This window comes from Schistosoma mansoni, chromosome W (genome assembly GCF_000237925.1).
Source record: "Schistosoma mansoni strain Puerto Rico chromosome W, complete genome".
NCBI classification, from domain to species: Eukaryota; Metazoa; Platyhelminthes; class Trematoda; order Strigeidida; family Schistosomatidae; genus Schistosoma; species Schistosoma mansoni.
In genome coordinates this window covers 7,406,679-7,425,904 of record NC_031502.1, presented here as the reverse complement: position 1 = coordinate 7,425,904, position 19,226 = coordinate 7,406,679, and the positions used below count along the sequence as shown (strand labels likewise).

General features: G+C 33.5%; 1 protein-coding gene across 2 annotated transcripts in view; it reads right to left on the bottom strand.

The window, feature by feature from the left end:
• Positions 1 to 440: 440 nt before the first annotated feature.
• Smp_139090.1 (putative rab6-interacting) overlaps positions 441 to 19,226 on the bottom strand; it is a gene marked incomplete at its 3' end in the record, with an annotated part of 41,751 nt that continues 22,965 nt past the window's right edge. For both annotated transcript variants that reach the window (XM_018800072.1, XM_018800073.1), the window contains 9 exons: positions 17,691 to 17,961; positions 15,049 to 15,235; positions 13,876 to 14,146; positions 11,806 to 11,924; positions 10,662 to 10,765; positions 5,692 to 5,766; positions 4,349 to 4,570; positions 2,457 to 2,629; positions 441 to 644 (listed from right to left, as the gene is read on the bottom strand). In XM_018800072.1, coding sequence (XP_018653922.1) covers positions 441 to 644; positions 2,457 to 2,629; positions 4,349 to 4,570; positions 5,692 to 5,766; positions 10,662 to 10,765; positions 11,806 to 11,924; positions 13,876 to 14,146; positions 15,049 to 15,235; positions 17,691 to 17,961 — 1,626 coding nt within the window. The remainder of the gene's footprint in view (positions 645 to 2,456; positions 2,630 to 4,348; positions 4,571 to 5,691; positions 5,767 to 10,661; positions 10,766 to 11,805; positions 11,925 to 13,875; positions 14,147 to 15,048; positions 15,236 to 17,690; positions 17,962 to 19,226) is intronic.

The window sequence follows — 19,226 nt, the reverse complement described above, 5'->3', positions numbered from 1 at the left end:
AGAAATAGGAATAAATTGCGTCAATATGCAAAATGAGAAAACGCAAAGTTTTGTGATCAACAAGAATATGCATATTTTTTGTCCACATTAGTGAATAAACAAAAATAAAAAATGACAAATATATATAGGAATTAAAGTTTCCATCTCTACTTCATATCGTCGCCGTTCTCTCCTTTCTTTCCAAAATGCTGTTTTGGTTTAGGCGCCTAGGCGGTATTCCAACGCACAAAAATCGAATGACAGTGTGGTGAATGTATATTTGGTGCTTCCTTGCACCGATGTTTATGTGTTTAAATAAATAAATAAATAAGTCAATAAATAAATAAATAAAACTGTAGATACTATGAAAGAGGAATTCGCAGAGAAGAAAATATTAAAATAGAATGCAACCTGAAAACGATGTTCGGATGTAAATAAATATAAAGAAGTACAAACTAGTTTTAAATATCACTACCAAGTAGAGCAGGTTCAAACGTCAAATGAAATTCATCCAGTGAAGTTAACAAATCTTGTATTATCTTCCTTAAATCATGGCTTAATAAAAAACTTCTTGGTTCATACATATTATAAGTGATAGGACTAATTGCCAATATAGATAACCAATCAGAGAGTAGATGATCGCGAAGTGCATGACAAATAAAACGCTAAAAAAAGTGGAGTAGAAAAAGAGAGGAAGAAACGAGTAATATGAAGCAGAAACAAACAATTATAACAAACACTTTTGTTCTGATGTGTAAGACAGTCAAAAACTAAGCAATTCTATGCCCAACATAGGAATTAAATTAAATATTCTCAGTTAGAATATTAGTCTTTTGATCGATAAATACGTTATTAATCACATTCGTTTGTTGTGAAAGATGAGGTTAGTGAGCTACAATCCAGTATTGATATAATTAAAAAAATCAAATGTCCATAAAATATAGTCCTCAGAGCTTTTCAGATTTTATTCTGATTGGGAAAATTAGATCTTGGCATAATTTACATCTGCGAATGCCCGAGCTCCGCTTCTACTGATATTGATATCTATTTCAACATTCGAGTGACCTTCAATCAGAAGGAAACTATCGAGAGTGAATACAAAATCACTTCCAAAATAATATTTCCTATCAAATGAAATAGGAAATGACATTTAATTTTGTCGCAGCGTTTCAGTATGAGGAAAGCATAGTGACCAGATTCTCTGATTGGGTGCTTTATCATGTAAGTTACTTCCCAAGATAATCAAACTACAAAATAAACAGTTGTGGCATCACAATTTGACTTTTAGAGGTTAAAAAAGTTTTCTTCCCTTTTATTTCGAAAGGTTGTATAGTTGTGTTATGTTTATGACATTAACTACAAAATTCAACAATCCCCCATCCGGGCCTGCACTAATAAGATCAAACTCTAACATTCAATAACATCAAGTATTTTCTAAAATAATTAAGTTATTTCAATGTATTCTATTGGGATTTTCAATTCCGATACAGAACTATTTTTCTTTAGTTTCGACAGCTGATTATTGTATTCGTGTAATATCATAGGCTAAGATTTCTTGTAAACTGGTGTATACTGATGTTATTTGTAGTAAAAGTATGTTAAGAAATTCTCTAAGCAGATGAAATCATACTATAGTATCATTTCGAAAATCTGAAATGAATAATGTGAACTGTATGAAGAGAAAAGCGTAGTCCACCAATTAGTGGAATATCTAGGTTTTTTGGAAACTAATGGGTAACAATATTTATTAATACAGTTTTCAATTTACTGTAATAGTGCAGACAAAAGCAAAACCAATTTACTTTAAACCGTTAAATATTTTTTTATAAACTTCAACTAACAGTTTCTATTCAAAAATCACCAGTCGAACTAACTACACTATGCAATTTTTTGGCTGATTATATATGATGAATCTATGAATGATTTAAATGAATAACGCTTCTCACTATTTAAATTGTCCTACTCACTGCCTTCTCGGGGTGGGGACATTGTTTAAGAAATTGAGAGGACGAAAAGCGAATGTCCGACACCTTAACCAGGTTGGTGAACATAGAGGATCCATTTAGGGGAGTTGGAAAACCCTGATTCCAAACCAATAGTGCACATGAGCTCCAGGATCCTGAGGGAACAAACGGAGTATGAACTTATTGTTGATCACAGATTACCATGGGAGCACATCTCCTAATGTTTCCCTACCATCTTGTGGATTAGACCTCTAGGTCAGAGGCCCGGGGAATGGCTTCCTAAGAAAACCACTTCATTCAGTTTGGGCGCTCAGACAGTACTCCAGTCCTCATAAAAATCAAATGACGAGGAGTGGTGCATATATATAGTGCCTCCTTGTACCAATGTTTATATGTTTAAATAAATTGTTTTACACTTTTGTGAATAAATTAAATGATATAAAACATTGAAGTATGTGTATCTAAAAAATATTCAATAAACGGAACAAATTAGACGCACTTATATACACTCACCTGGAATTTACCCTCTTTACCAAAAGTTATACTATTATTCGTGATATTTTGTACATACATAGTAAACTGTAATGCAGACTGCTGTGCAGAATTGGACATTGAAGCTAATCTATTATTTATTAAAATATCAATAGGTTGATTCTTTGATGTATTCAAATTATCACTAGTTGAAACTAGACGAGAGACTGCAGGTGAAGCAGGTTGTGAAAATGAGAATAAATTAGAACGTGTATTAACATAGTTTTGTTCATATTGACTATGATTATAATTTGTATAAACTTCATTAACAACAGAAAATGATGGTGAATGCCGTAGTAATCTGTGTGATTTAATGACAGATGGTAACATTTCATGTTTATGATTATTATTTCCTTGACTATAACAATTATGTTTCAATGTTAATGAACGTGGTAGACTATTAGCAGAGAATGGTAAATGGTTAATTCTACTGGAAGTTTGCAATTCTGGTACTCGGAAATCCATACTTTGTTGTTGTTGTTGTTGGTTCTGTTGTTCAACATTAGTAGGTTGAAGTTTCGCCAAGAAATCGTTAGCAACTTTTTCTATTATTATAAGTGTTAAAACGAAAATTTATTTGAAAAGTAAAGAACTTCAAGGTAATCTGGTCAGTTTATTTCAAATGTAACTTAGCAATCATGTTATATATGCTCGTAACCTCAACTATGATTTGTACTTTTTGTGTATATGAAACAATGGTATGAATATTTGCAGTTTAAAACTAAAGAGAAAGAATTCCCTCAAAACAAATTGTTGGAAACCACATGTAGTTACCGCAAGGTGCCACTGGTTAGATGCAACAATTTCCCAATTCTCGAAGTATTATCACTTTCAAAATTTAATTTATGCAACCAAAACTAAACGTCTCTAATCTCTTTCAGGTAAGAGTTGTGTCGCTGGAGTAAATAGTCTGAAAGATTATTTCATGCATATATATATATATATATATATAGTTATCTGGATGGATGCGTCAGTCCATTTACGTGATATGCTAATATCTAATGATATTAACTGTTTATTAGCAACTTATGTGATAAATGATAAATGAAAGAGAAAATTAGTGTATAAATTCAATATGCTCTTGTACTATAACAACAAATGTAGATATGTTTTAAATGAGATAAGAAAATTATCGATATGTACTTTTACAGTTGAATTACCGAGTCAATCTAAGCTGGACTACAGTTGAAAACCTGGAAGCACTGGACGGCCGTTTTGTCCTAGTATGGGACTCAGCAGTATACATCCACGACTCCACACGCAGGATCTTCGGTCTCGCGCGAGAACGCTCAACCTCTAGACCACTAAGCCGGGACCCAACAGTGTTAATGTCTAACTTCAATCGATCCATATTCTTGCACAACCTAGTGCTTCCAGGTTTTCAATGGTGGTCTAGCTTAGATCGACTCGTGAATTCAACTGTGAAAATACTACAACCTTCATAAATCCTCATACTGATAATTATTGAGTATATAAACGAACATTCTGGGATTATGAAAATTTGTAGCTCAAACAATTTCTTTTAATGATATTAAGTTCTTTGAACATCATTAACACTGGACTGCTGTTGTTCAGGACAATGAGAGCTTCAAAATCAAAACATATACAACTCAGTGAAATTGATGTTCCCAAAAATAAATGAATATATAAATCTATGACCAAGTCAACTCTGTAAACATAAGATTTGACACAATTACGTTAATTAAATGAAATAAACTCTTTATTCACCGAAAATAGTGGGTTATATTGAGTCATTAAACATTGGAACATTTAATTTTTCTACTCATTATGATAATAAAAACACTTTTTTATAAATTTGAGACAAAAAATTTATAAACGTAAATAAAAGTGAACTGATGAATTCTATTACATACCAAAATAATCCCATACATAGATTTTTCGTTGAAATATACGACTTGAACGAAAACCATAAGTGAAAACTAAATGTAAAGCTGGTACAAGACCATGTTCACCGCACCATAATGATGTTAAACTAGTTGTCATTGTATTAGTATTATTTGTTTTACAGAAGAATTTTAATAAACAATTCACTGCATTAGCTACACGTTCATGTATTATGATAGAGTTTAAATGTCCTGATTAAAGAATAATTAAAAACAATTTATAATTACTAAATTGAATTAAACCAACTGTAGTATGAAATAGTAAAATTAACATTTTAACCAAGAAGTAGACATGAGATTGTAAAGAATAAACAAACAAAACTCATTGATTATTTATATACATAATACTAGGAAAATGTATCAGCATTGTACTGTGCGCCTCTATACTACTATTGACCTAACTATATGACCAGTTGGATAAATTATTTAAACCAAGAGTTATCCTAAAACCAAACCATCATGATCTAACAAACATGTAGACAAGCGTAAATTGGGCAAGACTATAATTTATGGACGAATCAACGACATTAAAAGTAGTACATTTTGGATTTTAGAGCGAAAGTTCATTTGTCCATATGATTAAATAGTATTTTGGTACTATACCTGATGTAAGTTCGTGATGAAAACCTTAAACTCCTAAGCAAAGGTGCATAGTGGCTAGCAGTGGAATCCAGGACGCGCGTTTCGTCTTATTTGGGACTAGTCAGCTGGATGTACCTGCATCTCAGAGTTGACGTTCACTCTAGGACTCGAACCCAGTAACATCAACTCTGAGATGCAAGTACATCCAGCTGACGAGTCCCACATAGGACAAAATGCGCGTCAAACTAGATTCCACTGCTAGCCACTATCCATCTTTCTTACCATGCTTGTGAATTTAGGCTATATCGAGGCAATACGCACAGTATGCACATATGCCAATTAGAGGCTGACCAGTTGCAGTCCTAAAACATCAATGGGAAGATTCAAACAAACAATACTAAGTGAACCTAAACTCCTAAGCTTAAATTCTAATCCCGATTCCTCACACTAGTTTATAACCCTTTTTTAATTATAAAAAGATGGATATTCTCAAGGTCACTTTATCTTCGTTCAAAGGTCGTCCATAAATTATAGTCTCACCAAAAACTCACCTAGAACCTGATCAGCTCGTTCCTGCACTATACTTTTAGCGGTAAATCTTACTGAAATATATATGGAACTAAGAAATTTTAGCTTAAAATGCATCATTATAGTTAGTAAAATATCAAATTTCATGAAATTACAGAGGTTTATATGATACATTATAATTTATAATTATAATTTTAACTTACTTTGATCCGAGTTTCGTCTTGACAGTGATGGTGATAAACAACGATTGGGTAAAGTTTGTAAACATTCTGTGGGATCTGATGATAACGCTAATGGAGTTGTGAATAGAAGATCTTCCATAATAAATATAGAGGATAAGAATAGTAATAAACATGTGAATAAATTGTTCATGATTCGAACAATACAATACAAAGTGAGTTAATTAGACTCTGTCTGTCATTGAAAGGTGTACCTCAGAAGTACACAAACCTTGTGAAGGCTTTTTACTCGAACTCTACCAGTCGAGTGAGAGCTAATGGCGAACTGTCATCCGATTTTACAACACCAAGTGGTATCCGATAAGGCTGTCCACCATCCCCATTTTTGTTTAACTTCATCATAGACCTACTGCTGGAAATAACACTCCTGTCGACTGAATTTTCAGGAATTGATCTCCTACTAGGAGGTCCACTTATCGACTTAGAATGCGCAGATGATATAGTCTTGTTTGGTGAAGACGCTGACAAAATGCAGAGTCTCTGTTAGAACTAAGTAACAATGCCAGGATGTTTAAGATATATCTCTCCCCCTCTAAATGTAAATTGTTACTCCAGGACTGGCCTGAGTCAACACCTGAACCAAGGATAGGGAGTGGGGTAGTCGAACGCGTCGACAACTTCACTTATCTTGGAAGTCTGATCAGCCCTAATGGGTTGGTGTCTGACGAAATCTCTGTACGGAATCAAAAAGCCCGTTTGGCTTTTGCCAACTTACGTCACCTATGGCGAAGACGAGATATCCGTCTATCAATTAAGGGACAAGTATACTGCGCAGCAGTTCGCTCTGTTCTACTTTACGGCTGTGAAATATGGCCATTAAGAGTAGAAGATACTCGTAAGTCACAAGTATTTGGTCACAGATATCTTATAAAAAATGCTGGTATCTGCTGGAAGCACCGAATAAGTAATAGTAAATCTTCATCCACTGAGGTGGTTGGGCCACGTGTTACGTGTGTTTGAACATCGATTACCACGGCGGATAATGCTGAATAGTGTTGGAGACGGTTGGAAGAAAGCTAAGGGCAGCCAAACCAAAACGTGGCATCAGTCCACAAAGTCACTAACTTCTACTCTGAGTCATGTTGGTGGATATAGACTACTTGGTTGGGGTCCGTGTGCCTATTATAACCAATGGTTGGAGACTCTGTGTCATATGGCTCAGAATCGATCACAACGGTGTAGGTGTATACACTCTCTGTCTTCCCTTAAACTATGAGATTAAAATTGCTTCATAACTTTCTTCCCGTACTATATCCTTATATACAATCCTTCTTTTATATATTACCACCATTAAATTAACTACTTCTATGAATTCAGTGTTCATCTTGTTGTGTTAATGAGGTATGGCAACTTGGACCGATGCATATATGTGCCTGGTCCTACGTTGTAGCTGACTGACTGAGTTAATTAAAAAAAATGAATATTGAAAATTATAATTTAGTGCGATTAAACGTGGTTAGGTGTAACCTCTAAAAAAATGTTTGTGTAGACGTGATTAAAATGAGAGAAAAAAGAGAATTGATCAATTGACTTCAGATACATCAGGGATGAAAGTTATCATAAATCGCACCGGATGAACGTCACTCGATTTACGACAACGAATTGACGTCAAAACTGTACTACTGGATGGCGATACAGTAGTTTCGTCGGTAAAGTATTTGACAAGAGACCTGAAAGTTCTGGGTTCGATAACAGGACAGGTCATGGGTAAGCGCTGATGGGCGGTCTTATATTAGGATGAGACATATTTATTGCCATATGATTTTCAATGGTATCTGAATTGAGAATAATCTGGGACAAATACAACCTATGAATTGAATTAATCTCCACGAAATCCTTTCAACAAAACTGTTAACATTGAGATAACAGACCTACTACCATCAAGAACTTAATTCACGATATATTATAACACCAAGTTCGAGGTTAGATTAGGAATTTAACTTATGAGGTTAAACTAATAAAGAGTAAGTACACAAAAGTGAGAAGATATCATTATTTAGATAGGGTTGAAATGATCAGTCAACTAGATTGGAATTGGTGGGTCAATTGCCAAAGCGCGTACCACACGGCTCTACTGTTATGATATTAAGTTTAACAAGGTTCATGAACGCAAAGCGATGAAAATTTTTTTAAACATGTTCCGGTATTATTTAGCTTTATCTATAAGTGATATAATTTAAAATTACTTTGACCATCACAATTTTGACCATACTTTTATGGTTTGAAGAAAAGTAGTTTTAGTCGGCAGCCCAAACTGTACTATGTGCGTCGCGGTTTAAACCCGTGATAAACTTGATTGAAAGTGATTTAACCATTAAAACACTGTAAGTGGCAATATTTATTAGATAGCTTTTTGAAAGTGGACGAATTACGTGGACAGATTTGAGATGTAATTACAATAGTTCCAATTATAGAAAGCCTTTCAATGACTTTCTTCAATGATTGAAAAGATCAAAAAGCTAACTAAATTATTTAAAATACTATGACAAACGAAATGACTTTATAAATTTAAATTCGAAAGAGTACCACATAATTTCTTGGAAAAACCTACGGAATTTCTTCTTGTTTTTTTCGTATTATGCATATATGTGAAATAAGTATAATATATCAGGTATGATGCTCCGACATACCCTGGTACGACCGAGAGTGGAGAGAGTAGACTCTTTCTCTCGAAATGTTTTCACACGGCCACGTGTATACAGCCACTTCCAAGGAAGTCTTACTCACTGTTGTTTACGAAATTGAGAAGACGAAAAGTGAATGCTCGACGCGAGTATCCATCTAGGGAAGTTGAAAAACCTTGATTCCAAACCAATAGTGCACACGTGCTCCATGATCCTGAGGAAACGAATGGTGCATGAACCTATTGTTGGTCACTGACTACCATGGGAGCGAATCTCCTAACGATTCCTCACTGCTTTGTGGATTAGACTGCCAGGTCACAGCTTTGGGGAGTGGCTTCCTAAGAAAACCATCTTATTCGGTTTGGGCGCTCGGGCAGTACTCCAGTCCTCATAAAAATCAAATGACGAAGTGTGGTGCATATATATATATATATTTGGTGCCTCCCTGTATCAATGTTTACGTATCTCAACAGATAAATAAATAAACAGGTATGTATGTAGAAAAAAACAAATTCAGTCATCCACCTTAATAATATCAGTATGAAATGATGAAGGGTTATTTTTTAAAATAGTAAATTCAATTAGAGGTTGATCACCAAAAACACACATGATTTGTTTGAGATTAATGCCAGTAGAGAAAAATATATTATAAGCTTAAGCTAATGCTTTCTAAACAGAAAGAATTATCACCCGTGGTTTAAGAGGCCATGTGTCTAGACATTACATTTTGTCCTATATGGTCTGCAACATTTATAAATATGAAACTAGTAATGATGTACGCACTTACACACACGAGAATTCCCAAGATATACTTTTGTTTATAAGTCGATACACAGACTATTTAGTAATACAAATGAGAACATTAAAGACTTACCGTTAGAAAATTAAGGTAGGATAAAAAAAACAGCAATTGTTATTTAGACAGAATCCTTAAAAAAAACTGATTAAAACGACCATTATACCTGATCTGTGACAGTGAGAGTAAAACGTGATTGTTCATTGAGTGTGGACAAACAGATGTTACCCTAACGACTATTAAGTATGTGATTTCCTTTTTTCTCATTAATTTCTACTAAGTGTGATTGCTTGTAGCTGCGTTGAATAAAGTATTATCTAGTGTTATTACGGTCCTCTATTCTGAGTCGTGAATCCTGGATCTGAGACATAATGTGATCTGGTCTCTGTATTGTGTACCGCTCAAGCATTTAATTTAGCGTAGTATACCACAGAGTGAGGGAAAAAGATTCTAAACCATCCATTGTACCAATAGCGAAAATGGAAAAAGAAAATCGTAGAAAAACTGTAAAAACGCTCGTAATTTTTAATTAAAAAGGAAAAGCAAGCTAAGTGCAATCCAAAATAGTGTTAAACAAAGACATATCAATGTGAGTGAGTGTTAACTGTTTTCATCGTAAACTACAAAAGCAAATAATGATCACTTCAGGTTAAATCTTATTAGATAAGTGTATCAACATACATATATAGACTAGAAGGAAGATTACTAAGGGAGTATAGTGCATGAATGGTGAGTAAGCGTTAAAAAGAAAATGAAACAAAGCAATGGCACACACAACTTACAACACGGGTATCTTTAATTGAAAATAGATATACCAACAAATAATATTGTTTATTTTGTTGTATAGAAAAATAAAGAAATGAAAGACATTATTACCGAATTTTTCAAAAATGGAGACTAATTTTTAGAAAAACAACAACTGAAAAACCACCGTATTAATCATGTTTAACGAAAATTAGTCTGAAAGCAACGAAGAATATTCTTTGGTACGTAGAGATAATTTTTTTTAACATTTCTAATGATATACGTCGCTTTGTCTATCCAACTTAGAAGTCAGATGGATATACATATTCTGTCCAATAAATATGCAAACTGTGTGGACGTATAATAATGGTTTTAGAAAATTTATGATTCATTATTTTATCCCTCGTCAAAATGCTTTCTATTTGTGGTAAGGTGTTATTTCCAACCCTCTTTCTAGTGTTTAGAACATTTTTCGAAATTTCTCATCAATCGGCTGTTGGAAAGCATAAGTGTACACACTCGACTTTTTGATTAATGTGGGTCAATGGTTGTTTATAATTAGCAATCTTAGCAACTTATCTAAAGACACTGATATGTTTACTTTCATTACACTGTTTTCTGCTAAGTAAAGGCTTTGGGGCAGTGGAAAACACGTATCGAACAAATGAAAATGCGAAATAAACAATGAAAATCGAAATAAAATTAAATAATAATTACTTCATATACTACAAAAATATGAGGAAAATGTACAGATTAAACAAAGGATGTACACCTACATGGATCATTTGATGCAATACGGATCTGTTCACCAATGAGAATACGTTCTAATGCGTCATCTTCAACTCCTAAACCGAACCATTGATAACATGGGAATCTATAAATTAATATATTTCGACACATTTCGAAAAAATAAGGAAACTAAGATGTGTAAGGAAAGCAAAACACACTAAACCAATGTAGAATTGATTTTATATCTACAGATATCTTACTCGGCGTCTGCATGTAATAATACTGTAAAAAAAGACAATTGGCAGGCGGAATGTTTGTTTATTGAGAGAAGTTACAAAAGTATTTATACAATACATATACATAGCCTTCAATCGACTATTCGCATCTTTCGGTGTTTTCTGCTATCCAAACTGTCTTCTATTCTGGTCTCCAAGCGTTCTGCCAACGCCGTGTTTTCGATTTACTGGCAATTCTCACAACTGTTGCACCTTCGACGCCACTTTCCACTACATACTGCTAACAAACATTCTTGTGAGTAACATCGACCACACTACCACTGATTCGTGGATTTTTTGCGTGTGTACAACTAGGCTTCAATCCTTCATGCGATTTAAAATTATAATAAGTAATCAATGTAGTCTACTTACAAAACACTGTGGATGCATAAAAAACTGCAATATATATGAAGTACAAAATAATTAAAATTATATCAGTTACACAAAGAGAAATAATATTTCATTGACTGATAGTTTGCAAGCCATAGATATACAGGATTTTACCAGCTTCTGAAGGTTTTCTTCGAGTAATTAACGAGATCTCTTAACAGCGGGTGTTTAACAAATTATTATATTTAGTTATATTGTAAGTTTATGAACGGACATATCTCCTGGTGTATTACATACATGTCTACATTTATAATTTAGTCTATACTTTCAGCAACCTCATCCTGTAGAAAACAACCTTGTTAAAAAATACCAGACCAAAACACTAACCAGAAAACTTTCTGTGTAATGGATGATAACAATTCATGTGAAGTGAAATTCCCCGATGTATCAATGATTCAAATACAAAGTACAAATATATTTGATGTTATATTAAATTACTTTGTGAATAAAATAATTGATGAGGAAGAAAAAAAGAGTACCTCACAATTTCACAATACATCTATCGAATATATTAACTTACAAATAAAAATGATTAGTAACACGATTATGAACAATAATGAATTCAATAAACCATTTCGGAGCTGAACCAGTATTATCATGTCCAATTTGTAATGTAGACAATAGACCAAGATTACGATTCTAATTAGTGCGAGTATATGATTTAAAACAAAAGGAATAATAATAATATGATCATTGACACGTAGGACGGAGATGAAATATAAAGTGAATAAAAGGCAGATAAATAACTATCACATGTAAATGTAAAAGCATGTACACGGAAAGGATAGGATAGTCAGACATATTGAGTACATTACAAAGAACTTATTATTCTGATGGCAGAAGGCGGTCTATATGGCTTGTCATTTGCTGAATAAAGAACATATAGTAGATGCGATAAATGGATTATGAATGTCAGTCAGCTACAACGTCGGACCAGGAACATATATGCATCGGTCCAAGTTGCCATACCTCATTAGCACAACAAGATGAACACCGAATTCATAGAAGTAGTTAATTTAATGGTGGTAATATATAAAAGAAATATTCTGTATATAGATATAGTACAGGAAGAAAGAAAGTTATGAAGCAATTTTAATCTCATAGTTTAAGGGAAGACATAAAGTGTATAGACCTACAACAAACGATTTAATTTCGACTAATTAAGACTCACGGAAGCCATAGCAATAGATGGGTTTACACCTAAACACATTATTTAAAAAGTATCAGTGATTATCCTCCGACTGCTTTAATAACCATTCCAAGTTTTTAATTTTCATTACTCAAACAATAAGAACCACAGATTCGTATAGTATAGATGGAACGTAGTTAGCAGTGAAATCCAGGACACGTGCTTTGTTCTGTTTGGGACTCATTAGCTGGATGTAACTGCATCCCGGAGTAGGTGTTCACTTCGGGACGCGAAGCCAGTACCGTTCGATCAGAACCTTATCGTGTTATCATTTGATACTGAGATAGCTACTTACTTGTGCAACAGGTATGAGATTTTAATTCGATTGAAAATAGATTGGAAGATCTCGCTGTTGATGTTTTGACTGAATTTAGATCAGTCCTTGTTGGCATGTTTTTATCTCGAAAGGATTAACTCGATATAACCTTTGTTCGAGTCCCGAGGCAAAAATCAACTCTGGAATGTAAGTATATCCAGCTGATGATCGAAATTCAGTCAAAACATATGCAACGGGATATTCTAATCCATTTCCACTTGAATCAGAATCACAGGCTAACGAGTTAAACCAAAATATTCTTTTCTTTATAATCAGCTTAAATATTTTAGAATTATCGTCACAATCCGTTGCCAAAACTGTTAAAACTATAACTTATGCTTACTTAAACGACTTCTACTCACCACTTTTTCAAGACGGAGCTGTTGTTTACAAAACTGAGAAGACAAAAAGCGAATGTCCGACGCTTTAACCAAGTTGGTGGACACAGGGGGTCCACCTAGAGTTGGAAAACCTTGATTCCAAACCAATAATGCACATGTGCTCCAGGATCCTGAGGAAACGAATGGTGCATGAACCTGTTGTTAGTTACTAACTACCATGAGAGCACATCTCCTAACGTTTCCTCACTGCCTTGTGGATTAGACTGTTAGGTCAAAGGTTTGGGGAGTGGCTTCCTAAGAAAACCACCTGATTCTGTTTGGGCGTCCGGACAGTATCCCAGCTTTAACACAAACCATTTGATTTATATGGCACATATATATGTTTGGTGCCTTCTTGTACCAATGTTTGTTTTTAAATAAAGAAATAATCATTACATTAGATTTCATCTTCATCAAAGTGATCTTGAATGACTGAACGTTGTATACCAATAAACAGGTTTTCTAACTAACATTTAGCTTTATGTTTAGATTGATTTCGATCAATAAAAAATTGGTATTTTTTCGAAAAAAGCGAGACGAGGTTTCCGCTTACAAAGACATTATCAGTTTAAATCTTTAATGAAGTTGGAAATATACTATCGAAATATATTTCAAATTGTTTCATTGAAAACTTATTAACACTCACAAGACAAAAAAAAAACAAAGATTTGGTAGACATTTAACAAAAGAAAAAGAAATATCTACTTTGATCTCAATAAGATTGTGACCGTGTGGAATCTTGATCACTTGAGTTGATCCAAAATGTCCATGAATTTTAATCCATGCATTTGCTGTCGATGTTGATCCACTACTATGTTTTCGACCATTACATATAAATATTTCGTAGATAATTTCAGTTTGATTAATCATTCGTGTAAATGAAAAATAATCGACAGCATTTAATGATAATAAATGTACTAAGAATTGTTCACGTTCTTCTTCGCATCTTAAAAAAGCATATCTTGTATATAAGTACCTAATATGAAAGCAAAATACACGTAAAATAGAATGCGATACGATAGTTAAATTGTCTTTAGTACAAATTAGCACAAAAGGTTAAATATATAAATATAATGAACACTTTAATGAATTTTTGTTAACCAAAAAAGGGAGAAATACAAAAATCATGGTTAATTTCGATGTTATATTAACAAGTAAATTTCTCTAGTAATCGCAATAGATGATGACTTTTTGGTTAGAGTACTTGACCTACAACCACTAGGTTGCAGATTTCCTTTCCATTTCCCTTTAAATTCGTTTTTTGGTTTGAGTAAACGTAGAGTGACAACATTATTAACTTGCACACAAGAATTATAGAACATAACTAAGTAGATGGAATTGTACAGATGAGTAGGTAGCTTATCAACGGGTTCTAAACTTATTCCACTTACTTTTTTGGTAGCTAGTTATAATTATGGTAGCCCAAGTTACAACACTATTTTGGGACAACCAGGTAAAACTAACAAGATGAATAGTAAAAGAATCAAAATAATATGATGGTAGTGATATTGAAAAGACAAATAAAAAGGTATGTGTATTGAGGGGGTAAGTAAGACTCAAAATTGGTAAATGCATCTATGACACTGTGACTGATTTTGAGCCATGTCAACGAGGGTCGCCAAATAATATTGGTCATGACAATTGAGTAGACCCCAAGTCTGGTAAGTCAGCGCCTATGGCTCGACACGGCTCAGGGCAACAATCAATAACTTTATGAAATAATGCCAAGTTCTGGATTAGCTCTTCTGGAAAAAGTGCGATGCAAACACAAGAACGTGAAATGATATTTTTTTAATGAGCAGTAGTACAATTTTAAAAACCAGTTACTATGTTTACAAAATATGAAATATTATAGAGCCTATTTATAAACAGTCATACCTTAAAAGTTTAGTATCCATTAACAGACGAGTAAGATGTGAGGATAACAACTTCTTTTCTAAAGCTAAACGAACAAATGCTCTGGCGAAACCAATATCTGTTTTAACAGTTTTCATTGATTGAATTGAATGAATATCATCAATCAATGAATGTTCAATGAATGTTGACCCAAATATTTTACGTAAATCTAAAATCATTCTAGCACCGCTTATATTAGTTGGAATGAGCGATCCACTGACATTACCAACACTGCTGCTCCTACTACTACTGTTTCCAAGATTATTGTTATTAGAAGATTGACCTAAACGAAATGAAATTGGACTGGGATCGTTCTGTCGAGATGAAGCACATTGAACACGATTAGAAGAAACATGAAAGTCTAACATTTGAAGTTTCGTTCCCCAACTAGTTAAACTAGATAATAATTTTGGTGAAAAAGTAGATGAAGATGATGTGGTGGATGGATAGTATGGATCATGCCAAGGAAAACGTACAAATCGGTGAGAAGATGGAGTTGTTTTAGATAACTGTCTAGATTCCATCATATGTACTGAATCACTTGAAAACTTGCCGACACGTTTTAACGAGTTGTAACCTAAGAAAATAAATGAACAAGAAGAACAAAATTTATTCCAAAGGGAAAGAAGTGATTACAAAAATACTAAATATACTTTGAACCAGTTGACAGAATCTAACAGTTAGTATATTTTGTTAGAAACGATGAAACCTTGGTATGCATTTGGATGAAACACCTATTAACCTATGATTCTAACATTTATAAAAATGGCATGAAGAATATTTGAAGTTGTACTGTTACGGTTATTGTGAAGTAATCTCGGAATATTGCGTTTCTGCTTACATTAATGCAAATCTGACTAATACACCCAATAACCGAGTTCGTACACATTTATAAGCAGCAGAGATAAAAATAATAGGTCTAAATGGTAACCAAACAGAAACAAAGCAAAACTAACGTCAATTATTGATATATTATGTACTTTGGAAATACGAATTCCTTTGTGACATAGTGCAGTTAAACAAAAGAAAAGATATATTGAACCAGAATGATTCTAAAGTATATAACAGATTTAGAACAAATTATCGTCGAATCAGCCATATTAAAAAATACACTATTTTAATAAGAGTTAGACAGAAATTGTTGAACTAGTGTCAAATTACAGGCCGATTTCAGTCAGACAACCACTAGAAAACAGAGAGCACTGGGCAGAAATTTCGTCTAAATATATGCCTGAGTATAGTTTATTATTATTTTAAACACACAAACATTGGTACAAGAAGGCAACAAACATATATATGTGCCATATAAATCAAATGGTTTGTGTTAAAGCTGGGATACTGTCCGGACGCCCAAACAGAATCAGGTGGTTTTCTTAGGAAGCCACTCCCCAAACCTTTGACCTAACAGTCTAATCCACAAGGCAGTGAGGAATCGTTAGGAGATTCGCTCCCATGGTAGTCAGTGACCAACAATAGGTTCATGCACCATTCGTTTCCTCAGGATCCTGGAGCACATGTGCATTATTGGTTTGGAATTATATTTTAGAAATTGATAGATCTAGAATGACAAAGAAATCTCTATAGTCCGATAATTGCTAAAATTGACTTCGTGTGATACAATTTTGATAGACATAGAACACTTCTTGGTTGGTTATAAACACAGAAAAAGTGGAATTTTCAATCGAGTAAACGATGAGTGAATGAATGGATGAAATAATGATGACCGATGTTATATCTCGAGACCGCTGACTGATGCTGTGTACAAAGTCACCAATCCGAATTATAATTTAATCTATTTCACGTTTATTATTTCTTCCAAAGACTTATCCCCCCGAATTGGCCAATTACTGGCCCGACCAGAATCAATGACCTTAAGCCAATACAGCTAAGTTCCTACTGGTCTGTTATTCGAAAACTTCTCTCTAAGCACTACCTTGAGTTCAAAAGACAGGAATCAGCTTCTACCAAATTTATATCTCAAATAGATGCGGTTTATATGCAGACATACCGGACAGCAACACACCATAAAAAGAAAAATCACAATTATATATAGGCAAGCCAGAGGTTATATATAGCAGAGGCCATGAGTAATAAGATCGGCAACAAATGAGGAATAGTATGTCATATGATAGTAGTTAATGGATTAACCGAAAGCTAATGATAAACGAAATACACAGATATAGTAATCTAGTTAGTTATTAATTATACAGTAAGACTACATATAAGAATTATCCGTAAATTAGTTCTAGTAGTTAGCATTCCTTCAATCGTCGATCTGATATAATAGCCGAATAGCGGTTTATACTATTCATTAACTCAAGAAGCCAGAGAATAAGAAGGCAGATAGAGACTTGTTAGTTTTCGAAAACATCTTTTTACAAAAAAGCTTTATACCATTTTACAAAAGACGGATAATAAGTACACAGGCTTTCATCACTACCAGTCAGTCAGCCATAAGTGACGTAGAACCTGGAACATTTATTTGTGTTGATTAGTTTGGGTAACTTGAACTGATTCATGAACGTAGATTTTACGTTTCTTAAGACTGACTGGCACAAATATGCAGATCATATGAGTCAAAAAACGACAATAGATAAATACACATTGTACTAACCACACATTACCTGAATAATTTGTATCGGTGTGTGATGACTTTTGTTGTAAATCAGGTGATAATGTTGACAAATCCGATGATAGGTGAGAATTCTCACTGCCCACATTAACACTTCGTAAGTCAGATATACGCGGCGAACTACTACACGATGATGACGTAGGAGGTGATGATTCAAGGTTGAGTAACTCAGAATCATTTATAGCTAATTCTTTATTAGTTTGTTTCATTAATTCAACACGTTTAGCATATAACACTAAATGTGACCATAAAGCTGATTTACCCTTTATCAAAAAAGAATACACAAAAATTTTCAAAAAAAATCTAAAAAATGTTATACGAACTAAAGTTCATGAGCATTTTATTTACTTATGATGGTATAATTACAAAATAGATCGACATAAAATACATTTTTTAATCACAAATGTCATTAAATAATCAAATATTTGGTTGTAAAACTTATGGAGATTAATTGAAGGTGAAATTCTTTTTGTCGTCAATTAAAACCAACTCAGAGAATTATTGTAAACAAAAGATGATCCATGATCTCTTCAGGAATCCAACGAACACAGAAGCTTTAGATATTGCAGCTTGTTCGTTAATTTTAGGTCAGGCGTATATATCCATGTCAGGGGAAGGAGGTAGTTATTAACTACTAACATAGAGCGATGTCAGCCTACATTGCAGATCTGTTAAACTGAGTGATGCAGACTATTAAACTTAAACCCACTGCTTCTAAAGTAAAATGCTGAACGTAAAGCCTGAGTTCCTGGATTTGATTCTTGATGTGTTCGTCGATACTCATTGCTGAGAGGTTTTTAAGACAAAACATATCCACAGTTATTTCTAGTTTTTAATGGGTTCTCAGTTTACATAATCCATGGAAAAAATCAGCTTAAAAAATAATTAAATCATTACGCTGTCAAATTTATCAGAATTAATTTTGTAAATATTCAAAACAATGAGTACCATCAATCTCACTTCACCAGCAAATGCGATTTGGATGTATTCGGTAGTGTCAGAACAAGTATTTCTTCTAGATTATTTGCTTTCTGGACATAATGAAATCATCTTTATCGTAATTTCGCAATTTAAACAAATAATTACAATTTTGATCATCTAACACATAGGTACATATTTTTTACAAGGAGTTAAAAACAATCTAACTTTATCCAAATTTAAGTATGTGCTTTGTCGTAGTGAACAAAAATATTATACATATCATTTTGAAAGCTGTTAGATACGATGGAATATAAAGTGGAACTTTCAGAATTGTTCTATGGTGGATTATTATATTGGGCATTTACAAAAATATTGGGCTTATGGCATGTTTATTCATTCAAGTGACTGACTATTGATGTCTTTTTACCGACCATGAATTACGCTTAACTGATTATGTACCTGTTACTCAGTTTGTATCACTAAGAACATAGACATTTGTAGATCGTGATTTCTTATTTATGATGCATTGTGACAGCGTAATTAATATAATTGATGAGAGTATGCAATGTGTTCATCGTTTCTTTCGATGTTGCACTGATAAGATTGA